The sequence below is a fragment of the Carassius carassius genome, chromosome 30, assembly GCF_963082965.1.
Source record: "Carassius carassius chromosome 30, fCarCar2.1, whole genome shotgun sequence".
Classification (NCBI taxonomy): Eukaryota; Metazoa; Chordata; class Actinopteri; order Cypriniformes; family Cyprinidae; genus Carassius; species Carassius carassius.
In genome coordinates, this window is record NC_081784.1 from 7,738,890 (window position 1) to 7,765,581 (window position 26,692).

Consider the following 26,692-nt stretch of genomic DNA (forward strand, 5'->3'; position numbering starts at 1 on the left):
AAATACCACAAGTTTAGAATACCTTTTTTTTTTTTTTTTTTTTACATCAATTTTAATCAGAATTTTACAATTAAATATGAATCTTTTAAATCTGAATCCTGTCTAAATAATTTAATATGTAATTTATAATTAAGTGGTTTTATTATGTATTGCATCTTAATAAAGTCTAATAATACAGTATTATATAAATAATTTAATATAGTTTCTATGCATGTTTTAATATATTTTAAATATTTAAAGTGTTACATTAACATCTGAGTGTGAATCTTTTGTGTGTGTGTGTGTGTGTGTGTGTGTGTGTATATATATATATATATCTAAATATTTAATTATAATTTAATATGTAATTTATACATTTATTATAATTTAATATTTATCTTCTAATATAACAGTAAATTCATGAAACGCAAAGAGGTTTGTATTTTTATTTAATTTAGCTTTTTTTTGCATATTTAACTAAATTGATATTAACGTATAAACAAATGAATACTTAAATAGATATGTACACATAAAGCATAAGGATTCTTTTTTATAATACAATTTTTTAAACCGCATACGGTTTCATTTTTTATTAACAATAACATGCAAAAATCGAGCACTGCATTAAAAACAATACAGAGTAAAAATGCAGAAGTGTTCACAAATTATATGAAATAGATATGACTGAAATATACTGAAAAAACTGAAATATATATAGCATTCAATCAGAAAGTACAGCAAAGGTAATGCTTTTAATTATTATTACAAAAACTTGTAGAAACAGGGAAGCGAGACATGAATATATTCCAACAAAAAGCAATCATATAAATAAGAACAGAAAACAAATATTCGGGATTTGCATATGTCAAATCATAGTATTATCGATACAGCAAAGGTTCTGGTTGTTTTTTTTTTATTTATTATGAATGCAAACAATACAAAGATGACATCAATGATATACAACTTTGTGTAGAGTACACAACATGATCCGGTCTTGTGACGTCATCACCCTTGCACCGGAGCAGGAAGTGCCGGCGGTCGGTGGGACTCTAAACAATCTACTGTTTTTGGTGCTCACTTTCATGCTTTACCGAGCAAACATGTAAGGAAACATTCTCCAGCCGATCCAGAATCCACCGAATCATACCCGAGCTCAAACCCATGACGGCCGGGACACTGTAGCGGCGGCTGTGAGACTCATTTACCGGAGGAGAGATGAAGAAGGCGCGGGGCTGCGGCATGCGGAGCGCCGTCGGGTTCCTCTCTCGCAGGGCGATCGGCGGACAGCCGCGGCTGAAGGAGGACTTCCAGCGGCGCAGACTGGACGGCTGCTCCAGCCTATATAAGAAGGACATGCTCGGTCACTTCGGCTGCGTCAACGCCATCGAGTTCTCAAACAATGGAGGCCAGTGGCTGGTGTCCGGTAAGATCCTCCGTTTCTGCACGCTGATCTTTCTAATGTGGGTCAGCGAGAGAAAGACAGACAGGAGTCTCTAACGGTATATAGAATAGACATGCAGAATAAAACGTGCCAAGACGGCATTGCTTTGATAGCTTCAATTATTTGTCAGATTGTGCATGCATGATTTATTTTTTTCTGGGCATTGCAAAAAAAAAGAAGTAACTTATATATAAACGTGTTAAGGTGCAAAAAAGTTTTTTACACAAAGAAACGCAACGACCAGAGTAATGTAATTAAAATGATATTATATTACATAATGTACATCCACATGAGATTACAATAAGTCTTCCTGAAAAAGCTTTCTTTTTCTTTTATTCTGCATGCATGCAGTGGGTGGCCCTTTATGGGCGTAATCATGTTGACATCACGTGACCTGCCTTATCATGCAATTGACTAAAGTTACTAATAGTTTACTAAGTTGTTACTAAGAATAAACATAAAGAAAATATCTACCATGCGTAGTTCATATATAAACTGCAAGACATTAAGCGCTAACTGCAAATGTATGACAGTCGCCACTAGGGATGGGACGGTATGAAAATTTAATATCACGATTATAGTGACTAAAATTATCACGATTATCAATATTATCACGGTTTTGTTGAAACGAGATGAAAGTGTTCAAAAATAGTTGATGCTCACACTGAAAACATTTCAGCAAGTTTTATATTTAATAATCAACAAACAACTAATAAAACAAGCAACTCTATGCACTTAATTTAAAGAAAGATTAAATTCTGTGGCATTTCCTTCCTTACAATGAAAAGTGTAGAAGCATAGAAAAGCATAGAAAAGTCACTGACTTTCGCCATTCCTTCTCGAAAAAAAAACAAAAAAAACATTGTGCGCTGCGCTTGCGTCAGACTGTTGCTGGCTGGACATGATTTAATAGTGAGTTATTAAAACCGCGATAATCAAACACGGTTTTAATGATAATTCATTTTTAAACGATATTACTAACCTTCAGCACATTTTATCACGGTTATCAATAAAACCGGTTATCGTCCCATCCCTAGTCGCCACACTGGAAAAAAAGTGCCTGTCATTGAATAAAACTTATTAGAATTTTATCTCATAATGTTTATTAACTTCATCCATCCAGGCTTATATGTCTCAGTATGAAATCCTTATTACTGGTGCTATTAGTATGAATAGGTGCTGGATAAACCTATATAAACAATCTAAATGCTCCTTTACCGTATATTGTATGTGGTTCAGACTGTAGTCTGCCTCCATAGTTTCTGTCTGACTCTTTTTCTTGCTGACTCATTAATTGGTTGCAGCTTTTACGGATTCTTTTGGCTTCTAATTTTCATTCCTGCTTTTGAATGTCTTTTTTATGTTTTTGCTCTTGCATATTGTCAGTTTCTCATTTGGCATATACGGTGTGGTGAATGCACAGAGTTCCAGAGTGTTTCCGTGCTCATGGAAACCAGGAAATATCAGACAATTTTAAAATTGTGGTTTCAAGGCCAGGAAAGGTTTTCTAGCGATACTTGTATTTTATCAGCTAGAATGCACTCAGTTTAAAACATTTTAACTCCAGTAATGACTAGAAAAGCAATGTAAATCCATGGGTCAAAACACTGAGAGAAGATTTTGAAGGGAGAATGTTTTTTTATTATTATTATTTAAACATGTTTTGTACAAAAATGTAGATGACCTTTGACTTAGTTTCACTGTGAAACTAATTGCAAAACTCCGAAACTTATAGCACATAAAATAGCAGTAGGATGCTGTTTTTTCAGATTTGCATGGCAACAGGTGCTCAACTGGAAATCTACCTATTTAAATAAAACATAAGTCATTCTGTATACATTTAGCAGAAACTTTTATCCAAAGCAACTTACTATGCATTCAGGCTATAATTTTATTTTTTTTTACCACTGTGTGTGTTCCCTGGGAATTGAACCCACGACCTTTTGCGCTGCTAATGCAACGCTCTACCACTGAGCCCCAGGAACGTACTCCCTCAAATATAGTCTCACAATAATAGACTACCATTCATGAGTTTGTGGTTGATAAGAATTGTTTAATGTTTTTGAAAGAAATCTCCTATGCTCATCAAGGTGCTCAGTTTCTTTCATTAGATATATATATGTTGTTTTTTTTTTTTTGGCCCAAGAATTTTATTTATGGACATAATTCATTGAGCAGATTTGCCATTCAAGTTTGTTACTCTCAGAGCTTTTTGCTAGTCTCCAGACTGTGCATTATTTCACAAACAATATAAAATCAAATATCTTAGAATAAAACACCTTTTGTATTAAATCAGTGCAGGAGTATGAGAGGGCTATATGTGACCCTGGACCACAAAACCAGTATTAAGTATCAATTTTGAAGATTTATACATAATCAGAAAGCTGAATAAATAAGCTTGAAAATCTGTAATCTGAGGGTAAAAACTGAGAAAATCACTATTGAAGTTGTCCAAATGAATTCTTGCAATGCATGTTACTAATCAAAAATTACGTTTATATATATTAACAGTAGGAAATGTACAAAATATCTTCATGGAACATGATCTTTACCTAATGTCCTAATGATTTTTGGCATAAAAGAAAAATAGATAATTTTTTACCCATTCAATGTTTTTTTTGGCTATTGCTAAAAATATATCCCAGTGACTTAAAACTGGTTTGGTGGTCCAGGGTCACATAAGATGTTTTTGTTATCATGACCATGAGTTTCTGAACTGCTGTTGACTGTGTCTGTAAAGATTGCGTGCATATAACGCTACATTCATATCCTCAAGAGAGGGATGTTGAAACATTTCTCTGGTGAATCTATTAATGTCTTGTGTTGTAGGTGGAGATGACCGCAGGGTGCTGCTGTGGCACATGGAGAAAGCAATACACTCACGAGCCAAACCGATCAAGTTGAAGGGGGAGCACCTGTCCAACATCTTCTGCCTGGCATTTGACAGCACCAACAAACGTGTTTTCTCAGGAGGTAAAACAAGCAGCTGCTCAGATTCCTGATGCTGCAGCTGAAGCAGAAGCGAGATCAACTGTCTGATCTTTCTGTTTGTCACTGCAGGAAATGATGAGCAGGTGATTCTACACGATGTAGAACGTGGCGAGACGCTCAACGTCTTCTTGCATGATGATGCTGTGTATGGTCTGTCCGTCAGTCCGGTTAATGATAACGTTTTCGCCAGCTCCTCTGATGACGGCAGAGTTCTCATATGGGACACACGAGAACCACCACATGGAGGTACACATTCAAAAGCATTTTTAATATGGCCCCTTTTTGCTTTAATGACACTTAAAGGATAATCACAGACTCTGTTGTTCAAAGGTTTGAGGTCAGTTATTTTTTTGCAAATATTATTGTGATTTGAAAGAACTATTTTCTATTTGAATATATATATAAAAAAAATTAAAATTGATTCCTGTCATTGCAATGCTGAATGTTTAGCAACCATTACTTCAGTTTAAAAGAAGTCATTCTTATATGTTAATTTGCTGCTCTGGAAACATTTCTTATTATTATCAGTGTTGTGCTGCTTAATATTTTCGAGAAACCATGATCAGGATTTTTCATGTGTTCTGGAACCTCAGTTTCATCTAAAGCCTGAACTGTTCTAGATCCTGTAACTCTAATCCTGTTGTGTTCTAGAACCGTTCTGCTTGGCCAACTACCCGTCAGCATTCCACAGCGTGATGTTTAACCCCGTAGAACCCCGTCTACTGGCCACTGCAAACTCTAAAGAGGGGGTGGGACTGTGGGACATCCGCAAACCCCGCAGGTGAGATGGAGATCTGTCAGAGAAAAGCACACACATTCTATCACAGTTTATCTCACTTTTATCACACTTTAACTCTTTTCTTTCGAAGGCCAAAAGACATTGTCAAAAGAAAGTTTGAGAGGGATTGAGAGTGATTGAGAGACCACAGAACAGTTTTCCACTTTGCCACAGTCCATTTTAAATGAGCCTGCGCTTCTGGATCATGTTTAGATATGGCTTCTTTTTTGACCTATAGAGTTTTAGCCAGCAACAGCGAATGGCATGGTGGATTGTGTTCACCGACGATGTTTTCTGGAAGATGTTTTCTGGAGCCCTTGTTGTGATTACCATTACAGTAGCATTCCTGTATGTGATGCAGTGCCGTCTAAGGGCCCCAAGATCACGAGCATCCAGTATGGTTTTCTGGCTTTGACCCTTATGCACAGAAATTGTTCCAGATTCTCTGAATCTTTGGATGATATTATGCACTGTAGATGATGATAACTTCAAACTCTTTGCAATTGTTCTCTAAGAAACTCCTTTCTGATATTGCACCACTATTTTTCGCCGCAGCATTTGGGGAATTGGTGATCCTCTTGACTTCTGAGAGACACTGCCACTCTGAGAGGCTCTTTTTATACCCAATCATGTTGCCAATTGACCTAATAAGTTGCAAATTTGTCCTCCAGCTGTTCCTTATATATACATTTAACTTTTCGGCCTCTTATTGCTATCTGTCCCAACTTTTTTGGAATATGTAGCTCTCATGAAATCCAAAATGGGCCAATATTTGGCATGACATTTCAAAATATCTCACTTTCAACATTTGATATGTTATCTATATTCTATTGTAAATAAAATATAAGTTTATGAGATTTGTAAATTATTCCATTCCTTTTTTACTCACAATTTGTAGTGTCCCAACTTTTTTGGAATCCGGTTTGTACCTCTGGCTGCAATTGGTTAAACAGCATCAGGTGTTCTAGAGAACAGTGTTTATATGCTAAGCAAGCAAAACAAGGGTTGCTGAACTATGTCTAGTTAATGCTTGAACACTTGCTTCTGTCCAAATATGGACTGCAGTCATGCTGACAAGGCCAGCTTCATCATCATAGCTGTCTGCTGTACTGCCTGAGACCAGCAGAGGACAGCAGAGCTTGTGTAAAGATGTTCTCAGTTTGGTCACTATAAACATGATCTCCTGAAATAACACAAATCTGAATGAAGATCTTTTAGAATAACCTGCTTTCTTCTGTGGTTAATGTCTGTCTCTCTCTTTCTCTCTCTCTGTCTCTTTCTGTGTTGTAGTTCTCTGTTGAGGTACGGAGGGAGTTTGTCTCTTCAGAGTGCCATGAGCGTGCGCTTTAACAGCATGGGGACGCAGCTGCTGGCTCTGCGCAGACGTCTGCCTCCCGTCCTGTACGAGCTCCACTCTCGTCTGCCCAGCTTCCAGTTTGATAACCAAGGCTACTTTAACTCCTGTACTATGAAAAGTTGCTGCTTTGCTGGAGACCATGATCAGGTTAGATAAACAGGATGCTTAAAACCCATATATATATATATATACACACACACACACCAGGCTGCATTTATATATATATATATATATACAGTACAGACCAAAAGTTTGGACACACCTTCTCATTCAATGAGTTTTCTTTATTTTCATGACTATGAAAATTGTAGATTCACACTGAAGGCATCAAAACTATGAATTAACACATGTGGAATTATATACATAACAAAAAAGTGTGATACAACTGAAAATATGTCATATTGTAGGTTCTTCAAAGTAGCCACCTTTTGCTTTGATTACTGCTTTGCACACTTTTGGCATTCTCTTGATGAGCTTCAAGAGGTATATATATATTTCTGAAGGATCATGTGAGTTATCTTACTAAATTTGGAACTTTATAGCTGATTTTCTCCGCATTTAGATTTTTTTACACCCTCAGATTCCAAATTTTCAAATAATTGTATCTCGGGCAAGTATTGTCCGATCCTAAAAAAAATACATCAATGGAAAGCTTATTTGTTCAGCTTGTGATGTATAAATTTAGAAAAATTCACACTTGAGACTGGGTTTGGTCCAGGGTCACACACACACACGTGTGTGTATATATATATATATATATATATACACATACATATACATGATGTCCCATAATCGGATTTTGTGCTCTGGTTTTAACCCATCCAAGTGCACACACCCAGAACATATATGTATATACAGTATGTTATTTAAAAAACCTAATCTTTTATGTGGATGTTTTGTGTGTAGTAGTGCTACTGAGCCTGAAGGTGTGTGTGTAAATATATATATATATATATATATATATATATATATATATATATATATATATATATATATATATAGAAACTTCTCTGTGCAGATCATGTCATATTTCTCTAGAACTTTGACATGATTGGTTAGAGTGTATGTAATAATTTGTTAGAGTGTATGTAATAATATGTTTCAATGTCTTTTCAGTACATCTTGTCTGGTTCAGATGATTTTAACCTTTACATGTGGAGAATCCCCAACGACCCTGAAGCAGGTAAATACTCATACTAACCATGTCTAACCATGTCTAATGTTGTTATTATTTATGGACTCATTCTCTCTGTCTCGACAGGGGGTTCAGGTCAGGTGGTGAACAGGGCCTTTATGGTTCTGAAAGGTCATCGGTCTATCGTGAATCAGGTCCGCTTTAACCCTCACACGTACATGATTTGTTCCTCCGGGGTGGAGAAGGTCATTAAGGTTAGTTTTTACTCTTTTACAAACATCCTTTGTCCAAACGTCGTTCTTACTGTATACGCTGCTATTTTCCATAATATAAAAGTGAATGGGGGTGGATGGTTGGATTTAAATGATTATAAAAGAAATCAGAATGGATTGTGTTTTAAAGTATTTAAGCTGGTGTTCACTGAAGCTCTCCAGTCTCAATTGTGACACTTCTGGTTCTCACATACTAAAAAAAAAAAAGATAAATTAACAGAAGTAACAGAAATTAAAGAAATGGACACATTAAATTAATTAAAAGCAACAATAAAGACATTTATATTGTTACAAAATAGTTCTACTTCAAATATATTTTAAAATAATAAAATTAATTCAGATGTTCATTCCTTATATTCATTCATTAAGTCTTAGATGCTTACCAAGGCTGAAATACTGTAATTTATAATGACTGTTTTCTTTTTGAATACATTTTAAAATGGACTTTATTCCTCTGGTGGCAAAGCTGTATTTTCAGCAGCCATTCAGTCTTCAGTGTCACATGATCCTTCAGAAATCCTTCTAATATGCTGATTTTAATGCTCAAGAAAAACATTTCTGAATGTTTAAATTCAGGATTCTTTGATGAAAAGTATATTTAAAAGAACAGCATTTATTTGAAATAGAAATCTTCTGTAATACTTTAAATGTCTTTACTGTCAGTTTGGATTCAGAATATTACAAAAGATTTCTATTACAAAGAAATGCTGTTCTTTTAAATCCTGATTATATAAATATATAGTAACCTTGAAATTTTTAGGAAAGAAGTTCCCTTGTAAAATGAATACCTGTGCCTTATAGAATGGGCCTAATTCACTCCCTTTCCCTCTCTGTCTGTAGGTATGGAGTCCGTATCAGCAGCCATATAGTGTTGGTGATCTGGAAGGCCTGGTGGAGGACAAGTCACGCTCTCTCTACACTCATGAGGAATACATAAGCCTGGTCCTGAACAGTGGAAGTGGCCTGTCACATGATTACGTCAGCCAATCAGTGCAGGAAGACCCCCGGATGATGGCTTTCTTTGACTCGCTGGTCCGCCGCGAGATTGAGGGGTGGAGCTCGGACTCGGACAGTGATTTGAGCGAGGGCGCCATTCTACAGCTGCAAGCGAGAGCCCGACGGTCCACACACGCCACAAGATCTATGCCACGATCTTCTGCCAATGTATCCGCCGCTCATCACAGTGACTCTGACCACTCCTCTTCATCTTCATTGGCCAGACAGGATGCCTCTGGGAGCGAGCGGACTGATCAGGATAGGAGTGAGTCGCAAAGAAGCCGGATGAGGCCACGTGCATCTGCATTTCTGCTAGACCTTGTCAACGAGGATTCAGATTCCAGTGGGTTCTGGTTGGACCCGATGCCCCGTCCCAGATCTCCAAGTCCACATGAGAACTCTAGCCTTTCTAGCCACGCCTCCTCAGCAGGCCTGGCTTCCAGTTCTAGCTCCTCCCCCAGCTCATCTTCTAGCTCCTCCTCCAGCACAGATGGCGTCGATGAGGATCTGCGCAGGAGCAGGATGCGACAGCGCAACGCAGCCAGATGGAGACGCAACATGGGCCTTTCAGAAAGAGACACTGCCCAAAATCTTCACGCTGCAACAGATGCCTCCAACTATCCCAGCATTTCCATCCCTGATCAGTCATCACCCTCTTCATCCTCAGGTGACGAAGGTCGACCTTTCAGGAATCGTGGAAAAGAAAAACCAAGCGGACATGGCTCAAGTCCCACGCACTTATCTGACAGACAGATGCAGTCCAGATGTAGGCGCCGCTTCACTTCCTCTTTCTTAGGTGGTGACGCGCTTGTGGAGAGGGCGAAATCTCGAGTGGGCTTTCTCGCAGACTCTGAGGAGGAACCAGAGCGAGGGAGAACTAGCGGGGAAGAGTTAAGTGCTTTGGAGGAAATAAACATGACTGTCAGCAGTCGCACTACAGCGGCTGGGGTTAACGGACGTCCACATGTAGATGAGAACCATGCAGACTCTATTCACCCAGAATGCTCCGGGACACAAAAAGAAAGCAATAAGAACTCTGGCGACTCTAGGACCCAGGGGGAACCCTCTGGAAGGGAGATCTCCAGTGTTGCAGGGAAACGGACTTGTTCGGACTCCGGAGATGAGGAGGATTCTCCATCGGAGAAGAGGGCGAAAACTCACTGACTCAGAGTCAAACTTTTCTTTTAAGTTGTTTATCTTTGGACGCTTTTGATTTTAGCAATTTTTGAACCAGCTTCTCTTTTTCTCTTTACCTTATGTCTTGCATTCTGGGGTCACACCACAGTGATGACACTAAAAAAAAAGATATTAGTGGTATTATGTTTTTTCGAGGAAAAAATAACTGCAGTGCTTTTGGTTTCAAAACATTTTAGTTCCATTGAACCTGTAAACTTTATGTTGGGTGCTCTGGTTTGCTTTTGGGCTGTGAGAAGAAGAAAAGGCATTTTGAGCATACAAGGATGGCTGCTCTGAGTCTGTATCAGTGGAACTGGGGAGGGTGGGTAGTGTTTCCGTGGTAACCTCATTGAAAAGCAGCTGTTTGAGTTCTGCATTAAAGTTCTGTTCCGGTGTTTCCATAGAAACCTTCTTGTTATGTCTCTTCTTCCTTATCGTCCACCATTCTAATCATCATCAAACAGGAAGTAGCCTGCTGTAATTTCTGGGTGAGTGTTCTAGGATATTTTGATGTGAGAATGGTCACCATGGTGATGCATCAGTATCCGCTCTCCATCTGTCTAATGGAGCGGCTTGAAGGGCCAAGTGAAAGATTAATGAGAGCATAAAGGATAATGTTGTAGGTCAGCACAGGGCTTGTTGTCTTAAACTCTTCCTCTACAGATGCTTGATTAATAGACTTTTGCAAATTCTACTAAATTGGGAGTTGAAACATCAATATTAAAGTGAGATTCAAAATTGTAGCGAGAGTTTATACTCAAAGGACACAAAATTTACCCATAAGTCATTGCTCACTACCTCAGCACTGCACATAGTTTGGCATCTGGTTTGACTAAACAAACTACAATTTTTTGCATTAAACACAATCTCAGATGTAGTTATTGTGTACTATATATAAAATTAGCAAAATATGTGACTTTGTTAACCAGGTAAGAAATATTGTGCATATAGAAAGATAACTAAGTCACATTTATTTTCATAGCCCTCAGTAGGGATTAATATTAATATATTACTATTAATATTACTGATTTATGTTTTTATTTATATTAATTTAAATATTTAATGTATGGTATCTATCTCTCTATCAAGTTTTGTTCAAGTTATTCATAAATGAATCCTTAAAAATGTTTCCACAGGAATATTCCTTGGTGAGGGGTAGTGTGTGTGTGTGTGTGTGTGTGTGTGTGTGTGTGTGTGTGTATATATATATATATATATATATATATGATGCCCCTAGTCTGTTTGATGATATTACAGACCAATAAAAATGAACTTAGTGTGTCAAATGAAGTGAAATCTTACAGAAATCCGCTGATTGTTTTACAAAGAGCAGTGAACCCTTTGTTGGATCCCTGTGAATCAAAATACAGTTATTAAGTTTGACACAAAACAATTGCAGAACAGTTTCTGTGGCTGACGCTGAACAGATTCAACTGACGGCATTTCGAGAATTCACAGAATCACTGTAGTATTTGTTTAACGAAAGCCTGTGGATGAGGACCAGGTCTCCTTTTAGGAAATGAACTACAGATTTTCCACTCCCCACACTGGCCACACGCACAAACACACACTGGTGGACATGCTCTTGCCTCGATGAACAGGGCAGCCTTAAATGGAATCATCTCTCTGTTGTTCAATGTGATAAGGAAACTCCACCCAACGGTAAGAGCTGTGCTGGAATTGCTGATTGACAGTTATTTGGCTGAAGTCATTCATGAGTACAGTCACGGACAGACCTTCGGACTCATGTAGAAGTGGGATTTGTCCTCATGTGACCCCTCCTTCAAAGTGAAAAATCTCTGGATTGTGTTCTGTTCCTCTAATTCCACAATACTGGGCAGTTTGACTCACCTTTGGAATCAAGGGTTCATGCATACAAGGCTTTTGCTTGAGATATTTCTGACCGGGGCCAGAAATCAACAAATGAGTAATAATAATGAATATTATTGTTAATTAGTACAGTTTTATTACATTTAGCACCTCGGCCTGAAAAATGTTTCTAGTGCATATCTTGTACATTATTGACAGCTGCTTAGATGTTACTTTAATTTAGGTAAAAGCTTTAATTGTTTAAAAAAATATTTTAAATAATAGTTCATTTTGAATTATATAACCATGTCTTTATGGTGAGAATACAGAAATAATAAAATATTACATAAAATTAAAATAAATATAATAAAATATAAAATAACCCTGACATTAATTGCAGAGTGACAATTTCTGACACTATTCAGGACAGTAAATAAAAAAATGTCTTTTCTCTTATGTGCCGTCTAATTTCTTAATTTACATTAATTCATGCCAAAAACTCATTATTCATTGTTCATTATTATTTCTGTTGTTGGTGGTGTTGATGACGATGATGATGATTTAATTCATTTGTCATTCTTAAGAGCACCTGAAATTAAAGTCCGTTTTCTGTGTGTAAAAGACCATCTGCTCATGAGGCACATATGGAAATTATTAATTAATTAATTTAATTAATAATTATTATTATTATTTAATTCTTAGGTCCTTCTAAGGAAATACTAAAGTGAAAATCTTTTGTGCGTGGGAGGGCTGAGGAAACAGAAGGATGGATGGTGATGTTTTTCCTCAGCTGTCAGCAGCCAATTGTGTTTTAGCTTCTCTGTCCTGTACCATTGTTCATCTTCTCTGTCTGTCTGAATCAGCTGTAACAAACTCTCTTATCAACATGAAATGAATCTTAAAGTCCTTGTAATAGGAGGTTGGTTATTTTTATACTTTTAAATCAAACAGGCTACTCTAAACTGAGATAATATTTCACAAGGTTTGTCTTCACCCAGACAGCAAGCATCTTATCAGGAACATTGTGACAAGAGTTCTAGATACTGTTGAGTTTCACACTCAAGTGGGGCAGGGGGTGTTAGTGCCAGTTTGTGCCGGATTATAGCTGGAATGCTTTTAAACTGCTCCAGAGATCATCCATGTGAACAGAATCACCCTCCATAACACAGTCTACCTGTTGTGCTTCATCAATGTTTCACATCAGGAGACAATGAGAATAAATTGTGTGCTTGTGTGAAAATAGAGAAAGTTTGACTTTCTAATGTTTAACTTGGTGTGAGAGAGTGTCCGTGTGATCCATGTTGGAGCTGTGCATGGAAATTCAACATTCTGTTGTGAAATATCTTGTAATGTGCGTATGTGTCTGGTGGACGGCCTATCCATTTTGTCACAAGTCTTTGAATTTAGGAGGTGGCCCAGTATAATGGATTATACAAAGTTTGTTTTGTCCATTTAACAGCCATCTCTTTGTGAAAAGTGTGACTGGATTTAGTAAAATGATTCGGTGACCTGTGGCTCCTGCCTGTCTACACTGACAATACACAGTTTTGTTGATATTGGAGTTAATAATGTCAATGGTTATACGGATGTTTAGATGACATATGAATCATCTGAATAATTTCTGAGTAGAAAAATAGCTGAATTTTGAGCTTGGCACAATTGCGAAAGGCCTGGTGTAAACATTTATCTGACTAATCCCAAAGTCAATCTTCATGGTCTTTATAGAAAGCAGATTCGCTAGATCTTTAGAGTGCCAATGACTGCAATAAGACTATATTTTCAGTCTTCCAGACACTTTGACATTTGAACCCATTACCATCTTAAGCCTGTGGCATGTTTTTAAAACTTTATTTTTTGTGTCAAAAGTGCTAGTCAATTATGATTATTATTACAATGTAGAATAACTGCTTTCTTTTGAATATATTTTCCGTGTAATGGTGAAGGTGAATTTTCTGAAGCCATTACACCAGTCTTCATTGTCACATGTAACTTCAGATATCAGTCTTGTATATAGACCTATATGAGATTCATTTTAGATATAGGTAAATATTGTGAAACTCCATAACTCCAAAGGAAACAGAAATCAGATTGTTTTCCCTCAAAGATCTGCTCCTTTAAACTGCTTCAGGAGAACATGTTTCCTGTTTACATAGCCTACTCCTATGTCAAAAGATCCCAAGTTTGGTTATCTGGATTCCGCAAACTGAATAAGCAGCTAAACTGGTGATGTTTTAAATCGTCTGAGAACGTTAAGACGTAATACAGACGTGCTGAATAACTTTCCGGTCTTTTTCCTGAGTGAATATCTGTTTATTCATATGCCGAATGAAAAAAACATTTTAACGTGGAGAGCGAAATATAATGGAGGCGAACACATGAGTAAGTTTGTCATAAGTTGAACAAACGTTTTATTTAAATTGGCGAAAGTTTTAATACTTTGATTAAGAAGCAGCGTTGAGAATAAGAGGCACTGTCTGTGCGTTTAACCCGTGACGTCACTTTCCCAAACATTCGCCGCTTGGAAGTTTGTCCATATATGGAAGAGCGCTCCAGACTACAGTGAGTGCATAGAACGCGAGTGTGCTCCTGACAAACTTTAAGGAATTAAATTGCAGAAGAATTCTACAATTTTGCTAAATCAGATAAAACATTCTTTTAGGTCCTAAAATATAGAGAATAGACGGCAGACAGACAGATAGATATTCATTATTATTATTATTATGAAAATAGTTTTATTTCGGGTTAAGGTTAGTTTGTAATATTTACAGTTATCTTAATTGAAAATAATACAAAATCTATGGTAAAGAGCTAAATAGATAATGAAGATGTGTGTGTCAGAGAAGGACAGTCTCTATAGGGGTTCAGCTTTTGCAGAGGGGGACTTCTCTTCATCAGAAGGGGGCTTTACCCTACATGGCAGAGGCATTCAGTCCCAAACAATGGCCGTCTTCGGAATGCTGGGAGGATGGAAGCAGGAGAAGGACTTTGAACCGATGCTATGCACTGGGGATGTGATGTAATGGTTTGAAGTTTGACAGCTCTGACAAAAGTGACAGGATCAGAGTGCTTTATTGCAGTACAGTACATACATATGCTATTGTATAATGCACAACCGTATATTTTAAAGTTCAGAATAAAATACATAAATACAAAGAGTAAAACAAAAGTTTATTGTCATATAGGCAATGAAATTCTTTGATAAGATAACATACTTTTTTGCATTAGGATAGACAGACAGATGCTGAACATATAAAAACAAAATACAATAAAATATATTGTATATACATAAATATATATATACCGGTATATAAAACTAAGGAGATATAAATGTAAAATAGTTAAAAAAAATAGCAACAGGATTAGAGACAAAACAGTAAAGAGGTAAACAGACAGTTTAAGACTTGAGTAACTTTAATTCATTTTTGTTTCAGAATGTGAAGGGTCGTGCATGTGTATTAATGTATGTACAGTATATACAGTTGACTGAGTAGTGACCTCAGTAAAAGTGCATTGTAGATTAATGAAGGTAAAAAATACAATACAGTAAAATGTTCAGGGCTGTACACCACAGAAATGAACTGCTGACTCTTATTCAGCCAATGCAGAGCATCGAATACTAACAAGGCGAACATCTGTTTGCATCAGAGCATGCAATGGCTCTTCAAACATGCCCTGAATAAACAGAACTAATCATTTCAATCATTTTCCAGAAATAACCACAAGGATTAAAGAGAGGAAATCTCATCACCTTAAACTTAAATGTGATGAATATGAGGGATATATCCCTTGCCAGACCAGACAGACTTCTTTATGGAAAATGTCTGACCACATAGGGCCTTGATCTAAAGCAGTGGCAGCCTCCACTTTCAGTCTTTTATCTATTCCCCTAATTTATAATAGTGTGAAAAATTTCATAGGCTCATTACCCTGTTGGCAAATCCAGCTTAAAGGGCTACTCCACCCCGAAATGAACATTTTGTCATTCATTTCTTACCCCCATGTCATTACTAACCCATAAAAGCTTTGTTTTCGGAAAAACAATTGAAGATATTTCAGATGAAAACTGGGAAGCTTCTGACTGTCCCATAGACCGCCAAGTAAATGACACTGTCAAGGGTCCAGAAAAGTATGAAAAGCATCGTCAGAATAGTCCATCTGCCGTCAGTGGTTCAATGGTATATGAAACGATGAGAATACTTTTTGTATGCGAAGAAAACAAAAATAACAACTTTATTCAACAATTCCTCTCCCCAGTGTCTCTCACATCACCGTAGCAACATTTAGAGGACATAGAGGAGACAAATTGTTGAATAAAGTCGTTACTTTTGTTTTCTTCTCATACAAAAAGTATTCTCGTCGCTTCATAACGTTACGGTTGAACCACCGACGGCAGATGGACTATTCTGCTTTTCATACTTTTCTTAACCTTGACATTGTAATTTACTTCGCAGTCTATGGGACAGCCTCCTAGTTTTCATCCAAAATTGTGTTCCAAAGACGAACAAACTTTTACGGGTTTGGAACGACTTTAAAGACTAGTTAAAGACCTGTTTGGAACAGCTAGAAACCAGCTTCTGTCTTCCATAACACAGAAACCATTTTAACATTGATTTTCTAGCAGGGATACTACTGTACTGATAATCCTTAAGTGATCTATCTTTGAATGTGCTAAACCCCATCACTTCCCTCCACCCTAAAAGAAGAACATGAGCGATGTTACGTAAGACACGTTGAGATAAAACAACTTTGGGTGTGGTCACCTGGAGGGCAGTGAGAAAATAACAAGAATTAGAATACAATTATTTATAAATCATTAAATTAATTAATAGAAACATAAATTAATTCTGCAATTAATAAAAGTGCCACAAATATCCCTAAAAGCTTTTCTATTACCTATGTCCATGCAGACAACCTACAACAAATCTATTAACGGACACCAATATTAGCCAATCACCACAGAGCTATTTTTAATGGGCGGGCTTTGAGGGTTTGCACACCAGCCAATCAGACGCCCTGCGTCGTGTTTCTTTTTATTTTTTTCCGTTACTGTGAAGTTTTTGCCGATGCTCGTGCTGGAGGTTCTGCCTACTCTTCACTCTGTATAGCGGCTGTGAAAAAAACGGACAGAACGAGAAAGACAAGGAGACACGGACTATAAAGGAGAGTGAACGGGGCAGGGGAGCCGAGGCAGCGACGTTAGTTTCGTGCCCATCGTTTTAAGTGCGCACGAGAGTGTTACTGCAGCGCTCTGTGGGAGAGAGAGAGAGAGAGAGAGAGAGAGAGAGAGAGAGAGAGAGAGAGAGACCGTAGGACCGGAGAGAGACGGGAAAAGCAGTTCAGAATGGATCACCATCAACAACAACATCACCATCACAATGATGGAGGAGAGAACGACTATATGCAGCAGGAAGATGACTGGGACCGGGATATGCTGCTTGATCCCGCCTGGGAGAAACAACAGCGAAAGGTAACGCTCTCCACACCACCGGTGCCTTTGGGTGCAAAGGGAACTTGCAAGAAACCAGCAGAAAAAAAGAGAACATATCAAAATGTGGATATTTAACGGGCCTGTCGGTCTCCGAGTCATTCCTTTATAGGCTGCTGGTGAAATAGGCTTTGCATGCATGCATTTGTTTATATCGTATGTATAATATCCGTTTCCCTGAAAACCGGTGTACAGAAAATCAAAAGCTTATAAACTGTACATATTCCTAAAGCATCAGCCTTTATTATAAGAAACTTGGGAAACATCTGTTGCGGGATTGCGCATGTTCCCATTGACCCCTCTGTCTGTCCATTCATTTGAGCGTTGTGACGGCCCGCCCCCAGTCAAAGGATCCGGGACCCTGATCACCGGACACCGTGCCCCCACCTTTTCTCCTCACCGCGCGCGCAACAGATGTCAGCGGCAGCCGTGTTTGCTGTGCGGATGCGGCTCATATGATCAGCTGCGCGCGCTGAGAGCACGAGCTCACTTTATGGACGGTCACGGCACGCAAACCCACTATCTGGCACTTTAACCTGTGACCCACTCAGAGATAATCTTTCTGTTTCCCATTACTCGTGTCGATCGAATTTCCCTAAAGATTCTTTAATACTTTTGAGGAAGATTCTTCTGAAAAAAAGAATGCAGTTAGTATTGCATTTACTGTCCAGATGATGAGGTAACGTCTGATTACAACAGAACAGAGATAAATAACATACAACTGCAATGAAATTTCGTATGTTTACATTTTTCTAAATACGACATAACGTTAAATATGTATTTTTACATCACTTGGTCATATAAATATCTAGTAACTTAATGGATTAAGTTCTACAAATATAGCATAAAAGCAAGTTTCAATTAATTTCTCAGGCGTCATGGCGAAAGTAATTTGCAGTTCAGAAAGTGATTCAGATTAATTTAGGCACCGCTCATACTGATTCAGAAGTCTTTTTGATTCATTAAAATTGTTTGTTCATAGGAGTTGTTTGTTTGAGAACCGTATTTCACTCTGTGGTTTAGATTCATTTAAGGAACCGGTTCGTAAGAGTAATTTTTTTTCGGGATTTGGACCATACGGATCGATTCTTAAGCGGTGTTGCGTTGAACAGTAGGTGCTACAAAACACTGTCAAGAGTATTTATTACGGTGTTCAGTGATCATCAGCGGTGGAATGTACCGTTAACAGATCCAGACGTCATAAAATCGCTTGTTTCCGGTATATTTAACGCTCCTGATTAAGAACCGGTTATCGGTTACCAACTTTAGGCCCATGCCAGCTCCGTTAACTCATGCCGGTAGACCATTAGTTGGGAGAGTGGATTGTTTATAAAAAATTCTCGGATGTGTTTTTTGCACAGGAGTCTAAAAACTATTTGAAATATGAGTGAAACGTTTGCCGCTCCTACACCCCCCCCCCCCCCCCCTCCTTGGAAAACTGGGAGGAAAAAAAAGAGAACGAGTGCTGGAATCTGCTGTGGTTTGGGCTGGGCTTGTCAGGGAGCAAGTCTGCCCAAAAATGGTAATAACAGACCCCGCACACGGCTGCTGGAAAACTTTCCCGCGTCTCTTTTTTTCCTCTTCCTTGAAAGCTTATAGACTCCTGAATGATGTCATCAGCTACTGGCGGGAAAGACTCATGCTCAGGTATGCGGGCAGAGACCCGCATTTCAGCTCATGCGACCATTTACCCATGACAAATCTGGTGGAAGAGTTTTCCACAAGACCAGACATGTTCAGTCTTACTTTACTGAGTGTTAAAAGAGAAATTTAACTCCTAAAGAAGTTTTGCATCAATAGCCAAGTGCAGGATCATTGTATTTTGAATATTATGACCCATTAACGTTATGTATGTCCTGTGTATGTGTTAGGTCAGATGGAAATGACAGACACACAACTAGCAAAGGCCCTGAGGTGTTTTCCCCCCTGTGTCGGGATATAGGCACTACATTGTGATAGAGCATCATTTCTGAGACACTGTTAATTAATGACAAAAACACATGTCTGCTCCATATTGCTTATTAAACACCCTCTGTGACTTTAATGATGTGTGTGTGTCACTCAGACAAATTGGTTATTGTTCTGCTTTCTGACAGGGCTGAAAGGTCAATAGAGATTAGAGTGAAGTCTGTTCTGCACACACACACACACACACACACACACACACACACACACACACACACACACACACACACACACTCAGCAGGAACAGTGTGCAGCCCTGACCCCGATCTCATAAAAGACATATGGACTAAGTCAAATCTGGAATGAATTTGAGTTGAGAAAGTGAATGTGTTTAAGAAACCATCTGATTGGCTGCAGTTTATGTTTATGCATGAAAGTGTTTCAGCAAGTTCAGGCTGGACCAATAGAATCGGAAACACATTTTCCTGTCTAATAACATCTCTGTCGGTCTGTGAGTGTTTGTCTGCAATTTGAGAAAAAAAAAGCCCCTCGGGCGGATAGGTGTGAGGTGATTCAGCTTGAAACAGCAGCAAGACCTTATGAACTCTCTCTCCTTTTTTCCTGTCCTCATCTGTGAGGTCAGATTTTCATTGTTTTGTACACTTGTCCCTTCCTGATGCTTTCAGCCAGAGAAGGCTTATGGGGCCTTCAGATACCACAGTTCATCTCGTAGTGCCACAAGACAGAGTTCTATTTAGGCTTCAGTGCATGTTCTGTTTTCATTTATAGTAGCTTTCAAAAGTTAGGGGCCAGTCAGTTTTTTAATGAATACTTTTATTCAGCAAGGACTCATTAAATAGATTAAAAGGGGCAGTAAAGACTTTTACATTGCTGAATGTTTTTAAGTTAGTTCTTTCAAACTTTCTATTTCTCAAAGAGTCCTAAAAATGATTTCTAAAAAAATATTAATTTGAAAAAGTTATAATAAAAAGTTATAATATTACACAATATTATTATTATTACTTGATAAGCATAAAATGCTTCTTTCAAAAACATAAAAAAGTCTTACTGACTCCAAATATTTGATTGGTGGTATATGTGTTGAGCTTCTATTCTCAATAATTTGTAGAAACATTCTGCATAACTAGAGGCACTAAACAGACAGAATTGCAAAAAAGCAGGATGTAAAGCCTAACCTGTTATCCAACTAAAAAGATGGTTCCAAAATTTATAGCACATAGTCCATGCTGTTTCATTTAAACAGATTGCATTTTCGTGGTGCTGCTAGTGACACAGAAATACATTAAACTCTGCAACTCTAAGTTAAGTTTTCAGCAAAGCTCATTTAGATGTGAAAACATGATATTGCATTCAAATTTGAGACAGTATTTTACCACAGTTTTACCACAGGTATTTGCCACTACCATATGAACATGTGAATTTGTTGATAAAAATAGGTTACCAAGTCAACCTAGGGCTGGACGATTAATCGAAAAGTAATCGAAACCGAAATTCAGGACCTCTAACCGACGTAATTTTCCCATGTCGGTTATTTCGATTCCCTTTCATAGGTCACTTCGATGCTGCAGTGACGTCACCGTATGGGAACACCTCTCGGTGTGACGAATGTCTGAAGCCCTATACCATCCCGCCAATCCTATTGGCCAAATAGCGCTTGGCACCGCCCTACGCATGCGTACGCATCGTATACCTGAGTGCCGCACGCTATTTCGCTCAGATTTCATTTCCTTCATGAAAGCGAATCATCTGTGCCCTAAGGAAACCATCTCGCGTTCTCAGCGGTTTTTTCTTCGAGCAGTGTTCAACTCCTCTTCGCGGACGCGATGAGTCAACGAAAGGTAAGAGACGTATAATAGGTTTATCATGGGGAGGCACTCATGAGAGGTTCGTTTAGCAGCCTCTCTACATGTTCTCTCCGTAATAGCCTGTGGCTACAGTTCTGCGCTCTGGAGTGTATTTTCTATAGGTCGCCTCACGGCTAACCCCCACTGTTATGCTTCTGCGGTCGCAGAGGCGCCGCACGAGGTGGTGGATTGGGGTGATGTGTGCGGCTTGGACTATGAATACAGTGATGAGCTGGAGTTTGTTCCACTTTGCTCGCTCTCCCCCACTCGAGTGTGTTAATCAGCAGATTTGCTTTTACAAACTATGTTTGTCCACCGCGGTTTCGGACTCAGAGTAGGCTCTGGACAGCACATGCGGTTCTCTCCCTCCGAGCGGACAGGAGAAACGCGCTTCCCCTTCCTCAGTGAGCTGTTGAATGTGGTTACCCACGTGGTGGATAAACTATCCCCTCTGTGAGCCGCTACCCTTCTTCACGAACCTCCACCAAGAGGTTTCGAGGTCCTGGAAGCAGCCTTAATCAACGCACGTCACGAACGCTGCGGGTCTCGCCACCATTGCTGACATGGCGGACTGCTGTTATACAGCGATGCCGCTGTGGACGAACTCTCTAGCCGAACGGATCGCACCAAACTCGGCCACGGCCTAAAGTCTCTTCGAAGGCGTGTCGACTCGCGTCTAATCTCGGCAAATTTACTTTACTTTATGGCGGTTCTTAACGAGGAAGATATTACCGGAGGCTGTGAAAAAGCTGCGGGGGCAACAGATTTGGCGCTAAGTGCTACCAAACATACTGCCCCAGCAGTGAACCGTTCTATGACGGGGATTTTAACGGTCGAGCGCCACCTTGGCTAATCCTGCCGACATTACAAAAACCTGAGTTAGACGCAAATGCCTCTCGTCCTCAATCCCCACGCTCTAACATTGACTGTCTCGCAGCAAAGGCACCTCGAGCATTATTGGATTGAGCTATCACTTGAGCGCCCCTCAGATACTCTGCACAATCCAGCCTTCAGAGTTTGAGGGACGGCACAAGAGGCTGACAAAGACGGCCAGTTTATGACGGCTCACACAGCTGCCGCGTTCTCGCTAGCGGCGTGGCCCGATGTTTATCTTTTTGGATTAAATCCTGCCGTGTATACGCTTCAGGATTATACACAATGAAATGCAGCAACTTTGAAGCATGCGCTTCCCTTCCTGTTCGTCAGGGATTGTGCCCTCCATTAGAGAGCGCTGTTGGACCCCTAATGCACATCCAACCCTCTCACTGCAGTCCCCATGCTCTAACACTGACTGTCTCGCAGCAAAGGCACCTCGAGCATCATTGGATCGAGCTATCACTTGAGCGCCCCCTCAGACACTCTGCACAATCCAGCCTTCAGAGTTTGAGGGACGGCACAAGTGGCTGACTAAGACGGCCTGTTTATGACGGCTCACACAGCTGCCGTAATCACGCTAGCGGCGTGGCCCGATGTTCATTTTGTTGGATTTAATTCTGCTGTGCACACGCTTCAGGATTAGACACAACGAAACGTAGTGACTTTTACACATGCGCTTTCCTTGCTTACGGACGCTGTGAGCTTTCCGTGCTCGGACGTTAATGCATGTGGGAACGCTGTAGGCTGGAGGCTTGGAATCCACTACGTTTTATGGGCCGCAGGGTATCGCTTGCCCGGCATTTTCACTATGGGTGTTACGCACAATTCGTCACGGATACACCATTCAGTTCAGAAAGACCCGCCTTTTTGCCATGGAAATCTCCCATGGTTGTTAACCAAATCCTGGTGCTGCGGCAGGAGCATCTCTGCGGGGAATAGAGGCTATAAAAGTAGACCCCTCTCAGATGGAGTCAAGTTTTACATTTGCTATTTTGGTAAAATACATAAAAGTGACGATTTACGCCGTTTGAATCTTGCACTCAAGATGAGCAAAATCAAGATGTTAACGGTAAAGTCTATTCTGTCTCAGATTCAACCAAAGAGTTGGTTTGTCACGATCGATCTGAAGGATGCATATTTTCATATTCAGATCATCAAGAGACACAGGAAGTTCCTCAGATTCGCTTTAGAGGGCAAAGCGTATCAATACTGTGTTCTTCTTTCGGCTTAGCCTTGGCTCATCGAGTATTTTCGAAACGCATGGACGCAGTTCTGGCCCCGTTTCGGCTCCAGGGCGTTCGTGTATTGAATTGCCTGGACGATTGGCTGGTGTTAGCACAATCGCAGACTCAAGCACACTCCCATCGGGATCTATGCACAAATTTCTAGAAGAGTGTTTTAATTCCCTCTCAGCCGATAACCTTCTGGGAATAGACTTGGACTCTCGCGCGATGACAGCAAGACTATCTCTCCCGCGCGCTCAGTCTCTCGCATCATGCGTGCGTCACTTCACAGTGGGTCGCACCGTGACGGTGAGTTTGTGCCTCAGACTTTTAGGTCTAATGGCAGCGGCATCCCCTATAATCCGTCTGGGCTTATTCATATGCGCCCTTTTCAGTGGTGGACAACAAGCCGGAACATTTCACCCCGTTGTCTTCCGGATTTGTGCTTCCCGAGAGACTGTCACGACGGACGTGTCTTTGACTGGTTGGGGAGCTGTTTGTCAAGGGCGCCCAGCTCACGGAGTATGGACGGCGACACAACGCAGTTGGCATATAAACAGGTTGGAATTATTGGCGGTTTTTCTAGCTCTCCAGTATTTCTCGAATCTGCTGATCGGCCATCATGTACTACTCAGGTCAGACAACATAGCGGTTGTGTCGTATCTGAATCATCAAGGAGGATTACGCTCTCTCCCCCTGTGCAGGCTGGCGAGAAATATTCTTCTTTGGTCTCAGAACAGATTTCTGTCTAATCGAGTGGTTCATGTCCCCGAAAATTTGAACTTCGGAGTGGATTTGCTATCCAGCTTGTATGCTCTTCCCCCGATTCGTCTAATTCCAGCGGTGTTATCCAGGATACGGCTGGACAGAGTGGAGCAGCTGCTGCTGGTGGCTCCGTGGTGGCCCACACAGCCGTGGTTTGCGGACCTGGTCAGTCTGTTAGCGGGCTCTCCATGGGAGATTCCCCTCAGACAGCACTTACTATCGCAAGCACAGGGAATGATTTGGCACCCAAGGCCAGATCTATGGAAGCTGTGGGCGTGGCCTCTGAGCGGAGTGAGTTAATATGTCCCTGTCTTTCTGTTGAAACCACCGAGACTATAATAAATTCTAGGGCAGCTTCTACGAGATGCTTATATGCTTTCAAATGGAAACTGTTTACGACCTGGTGTGGAATTCGTAATTGGATCCGGTTTAATGCCCAGTGGCTTCAGTATTGGAGTTCCTTCAAGACCGTTTCTCTGATGGAGTAATGCCAGCCACTCTGAAAGTTTACGTGGCAGCCATTTCAGCTAACCACGTATATATAGATGGTGCTTCATTGGGCCGTCATCCGCTGGTCTCTCGTTTTATACAGGGTGCGCGACGGCTGAGGCCTTTCTGCCCTGTGCGAGTTCCTTCATGGGATTTATCCATTGTGTTGCAAGGTTTATCAGGGCATCCGTTTGAGCCCTTTGAAACTATACCGGATAAAATCCTGACTTTAAATACAGTTCTTCTTGTGGCTTTATCCTCCCTCAAGAGAGTTGGGGATTTACAGGCTTTTTCTGTTTCGCCCTCGTGCATGGATTTTGCACCAGGCTCTGTGAAAGTATTGCTGCGACCGAGGCCTAATTATGTCCCTAAGGTCGCTTCGAACCCTTTTCACTTTCAACAAGTGGTCTTGGAGGCTTTACCCCCTGCAGAGTCTTTGCCCTGTCAAAGCTCTGAAGACTTATGTTGATCGAACAGCTCCATGGTGTGAGTCCGACCAGCTTTGTCTGTTAGGACACAAAATAGAGGCCATGCTGTCACAAAGCAGCGCATGTCCCATTGGCTGGTGGTTCCCCGTCCGCGTGCAGGCACTTTTTGAGACTGCGCGGACGGATGCGCGGCTGTCCGCGAGCCCTCTTGATGACGAAAATTACATAATGCGGACGGTGCGCGGATGCGGATGGTCAAATTATACTTTAAACTATACACGAGATGCGATGACAATATAAGTGTCATTGCATTGTAATGTTTTTGTTAACCTATACAGTTGAAGCCGCTAGATGTTCATTCAAAATATTGCGGAAAAATAGAATGTGGAGAAGATCTTGTTTATGTCAAAACTGAAACCAAGCCATTCACACAGAACGCATATTTAACGCATTTTCTAGAGAGGGACGTCTTCTATTACCCTTGCACTCGCGTCTCACACAAGAGAGCCGCATGTTTAGAAAGCCATGTAAAATTAAGGTGGGTTCCGTTTTTTTCAAACACATTTCTTGAGACTTTATGGTGGGTTTTCCCCATCCTACTGCATCTCATGTTTAAATGAAAAAATTTACTCTGTGTTATTGGCTTTCACCCCTTTGAATTAAACTATGCATGCACACATGGTGCTGTTTTGTTTATAGTTCTTTAAGCTACTTAAATATAAGTGGTTTATAAACATTATTTTAAATATTATGCACTTTTTTTCACAGTCATATTTTCTTATGCTTTGAATAAACGTGCATTAGTAGGCTAATATTTTGCCCAATGTGCCCTCTTTTGTCCTCAGAAGAGAAGCCAAAAGCTTTTCTTCACCCTAAATAAAATTATGCATTTTAAATTAGAATATAATTAGAATTTGGATAATATTTAATTGCAAATTCGAATTTAGTTTTCAAGCCATTTTGACAGCCCTAGTTCGCACAGCTGCATTGTGGCACGAACACTCATATAAACAGTAGATGTAAAGATCACGCGCACAGAGGAACGCAGAAACTAGTTGTCAGCACTGTCCTGTGATTTCCTTTAGAAAATGTAAAAAATTTTTTTTTTTACTGAAAATGACAAGATTTGTCCTGTAGTGCTGTGCAGTGTGCAGACAGTACTAGTTGTGAGTTATTTTAAATGTTTCCATACTGCAGTAGTTCAGTCTGCCTTGGGCAGGTTTTGAATGGTTCTGTTTGCAGATTCTGATAAGAAAGATGTAGATCTACAGAAAATGGTTCAGCTCTAGTGAATCTGGATCAGTCATTTATAATTAAGTTCTGAGATCTGTAACTGTCTACCAATCTGCATTATGTATTTTCTTGGTGTGTCTTTAGGGTAGTAAAGAGTTAATATAGGAGGGGAAAAAGAATTCTCTAGCTTTTTCAGTCTAAATAAAATTAAACTAGGCCTACTTGTCGCAATCAGTCCTCTGGTTTTCTCTGTCTCCCACACTTTTTCTCTTTCTCTCTACCTCTATTAGAGGGGTAAGCAGAGAATCTGTTGAGGGGACACAGTGGCTGTTTTTAAGCTGGTCTGAGGTGAGTTCCCTGAAATCTGTCACAGATCTAAGAAGAATCTGTAATTCTCTGGAGATACTGACATACACATTCTATAGCTACATCAATAACTATTTTTACCACATTTCGGGGATGATTTTTAGCGAAAATCTGCAGCATTCC

General features: G+C 39.8%; 2 protein-coding genes across 8 annotated transcripts in view; both read left to right on the top strand.

Annotated features, from left to right (window-relative positions):
• Positions 1-746: 746 nt before the first annotated feature.
• On the top strand, positions 747-10,532 carry LOC132110507 (DDB1- and CUL4-associated factor 5-like). The gene is made up of 9 exons (XM_059517185.1): positions 747-883; positions 955-1,402; positions 4,250-4,393; positions 4,481-4,657; positions 5,063-5,192; positions 6,480-6,693; positions 7,663-7,729; positions 7,808-7,935; positions 8,794-10,532. Exons 2-9 carry the CDS (start codon positions 1,195-1,197, stop codon positions 10,111-10,113), a joined length of 2,388 nt encoding a protein of 795 aa, XP_059373168.1. The 5' UTR covers positions 747-883; positions 955-1,194; the 3' UTR covers positions 10,114-10,532.
• A 6,450-nt stretch (positions 10,533-16,982) lies between these two features.
• The window catches only part of LOC132110505 (alpha-actinin-1), a 33,965-nt gene continuing 24,255 nt past the window's right edge, over positions 16,983-26,692 (top strand). For 4 of the 7 annotated variants that reach the window (XM_059517168.1, XM_059517172.1, XM_059517169.1 and 1 more), the window contains exon 1: positions 16,983-17,401. In XM_059517168.1, coding sequence (XP_059373151.1) covers positions 17,276-17,401 — 126 coding nt within the window. In that variant the 5' untranslated portion in view covers positions 16,983-17,275. The remainder of the gene's footprint in view (positions 17,402-26,692) is intronic. The other 3 variants (XM_059517170.1, XM_059517174.1, XM_059517171.1) reach the window with 1 other exon arrangement.

Coding starts and splice junctions, on each gene's coding strand:
- LOC132110507 (XM_059517185.1), top strand. CDS start 1,195: ATGAAGAAGGCGCGGGGCTGCGGCATGCGGAGCGCCGTCGGGTTCCTC. Junction 1,403..4,249: donor AGGCCAGTGGCTGGTGTCCG/GTAAGATCCTCC, acceptor CTTGTGTTGTAG/GTGGAGATGACCGCAGGGTG. Junction 7,936..8,793: donor GGGTGGAGAAGGTCATTAAG/GTTAGTTTTTAC, acceptor CTCTGTCTGTAG/GTATGGAGTCCGTATCAGCA.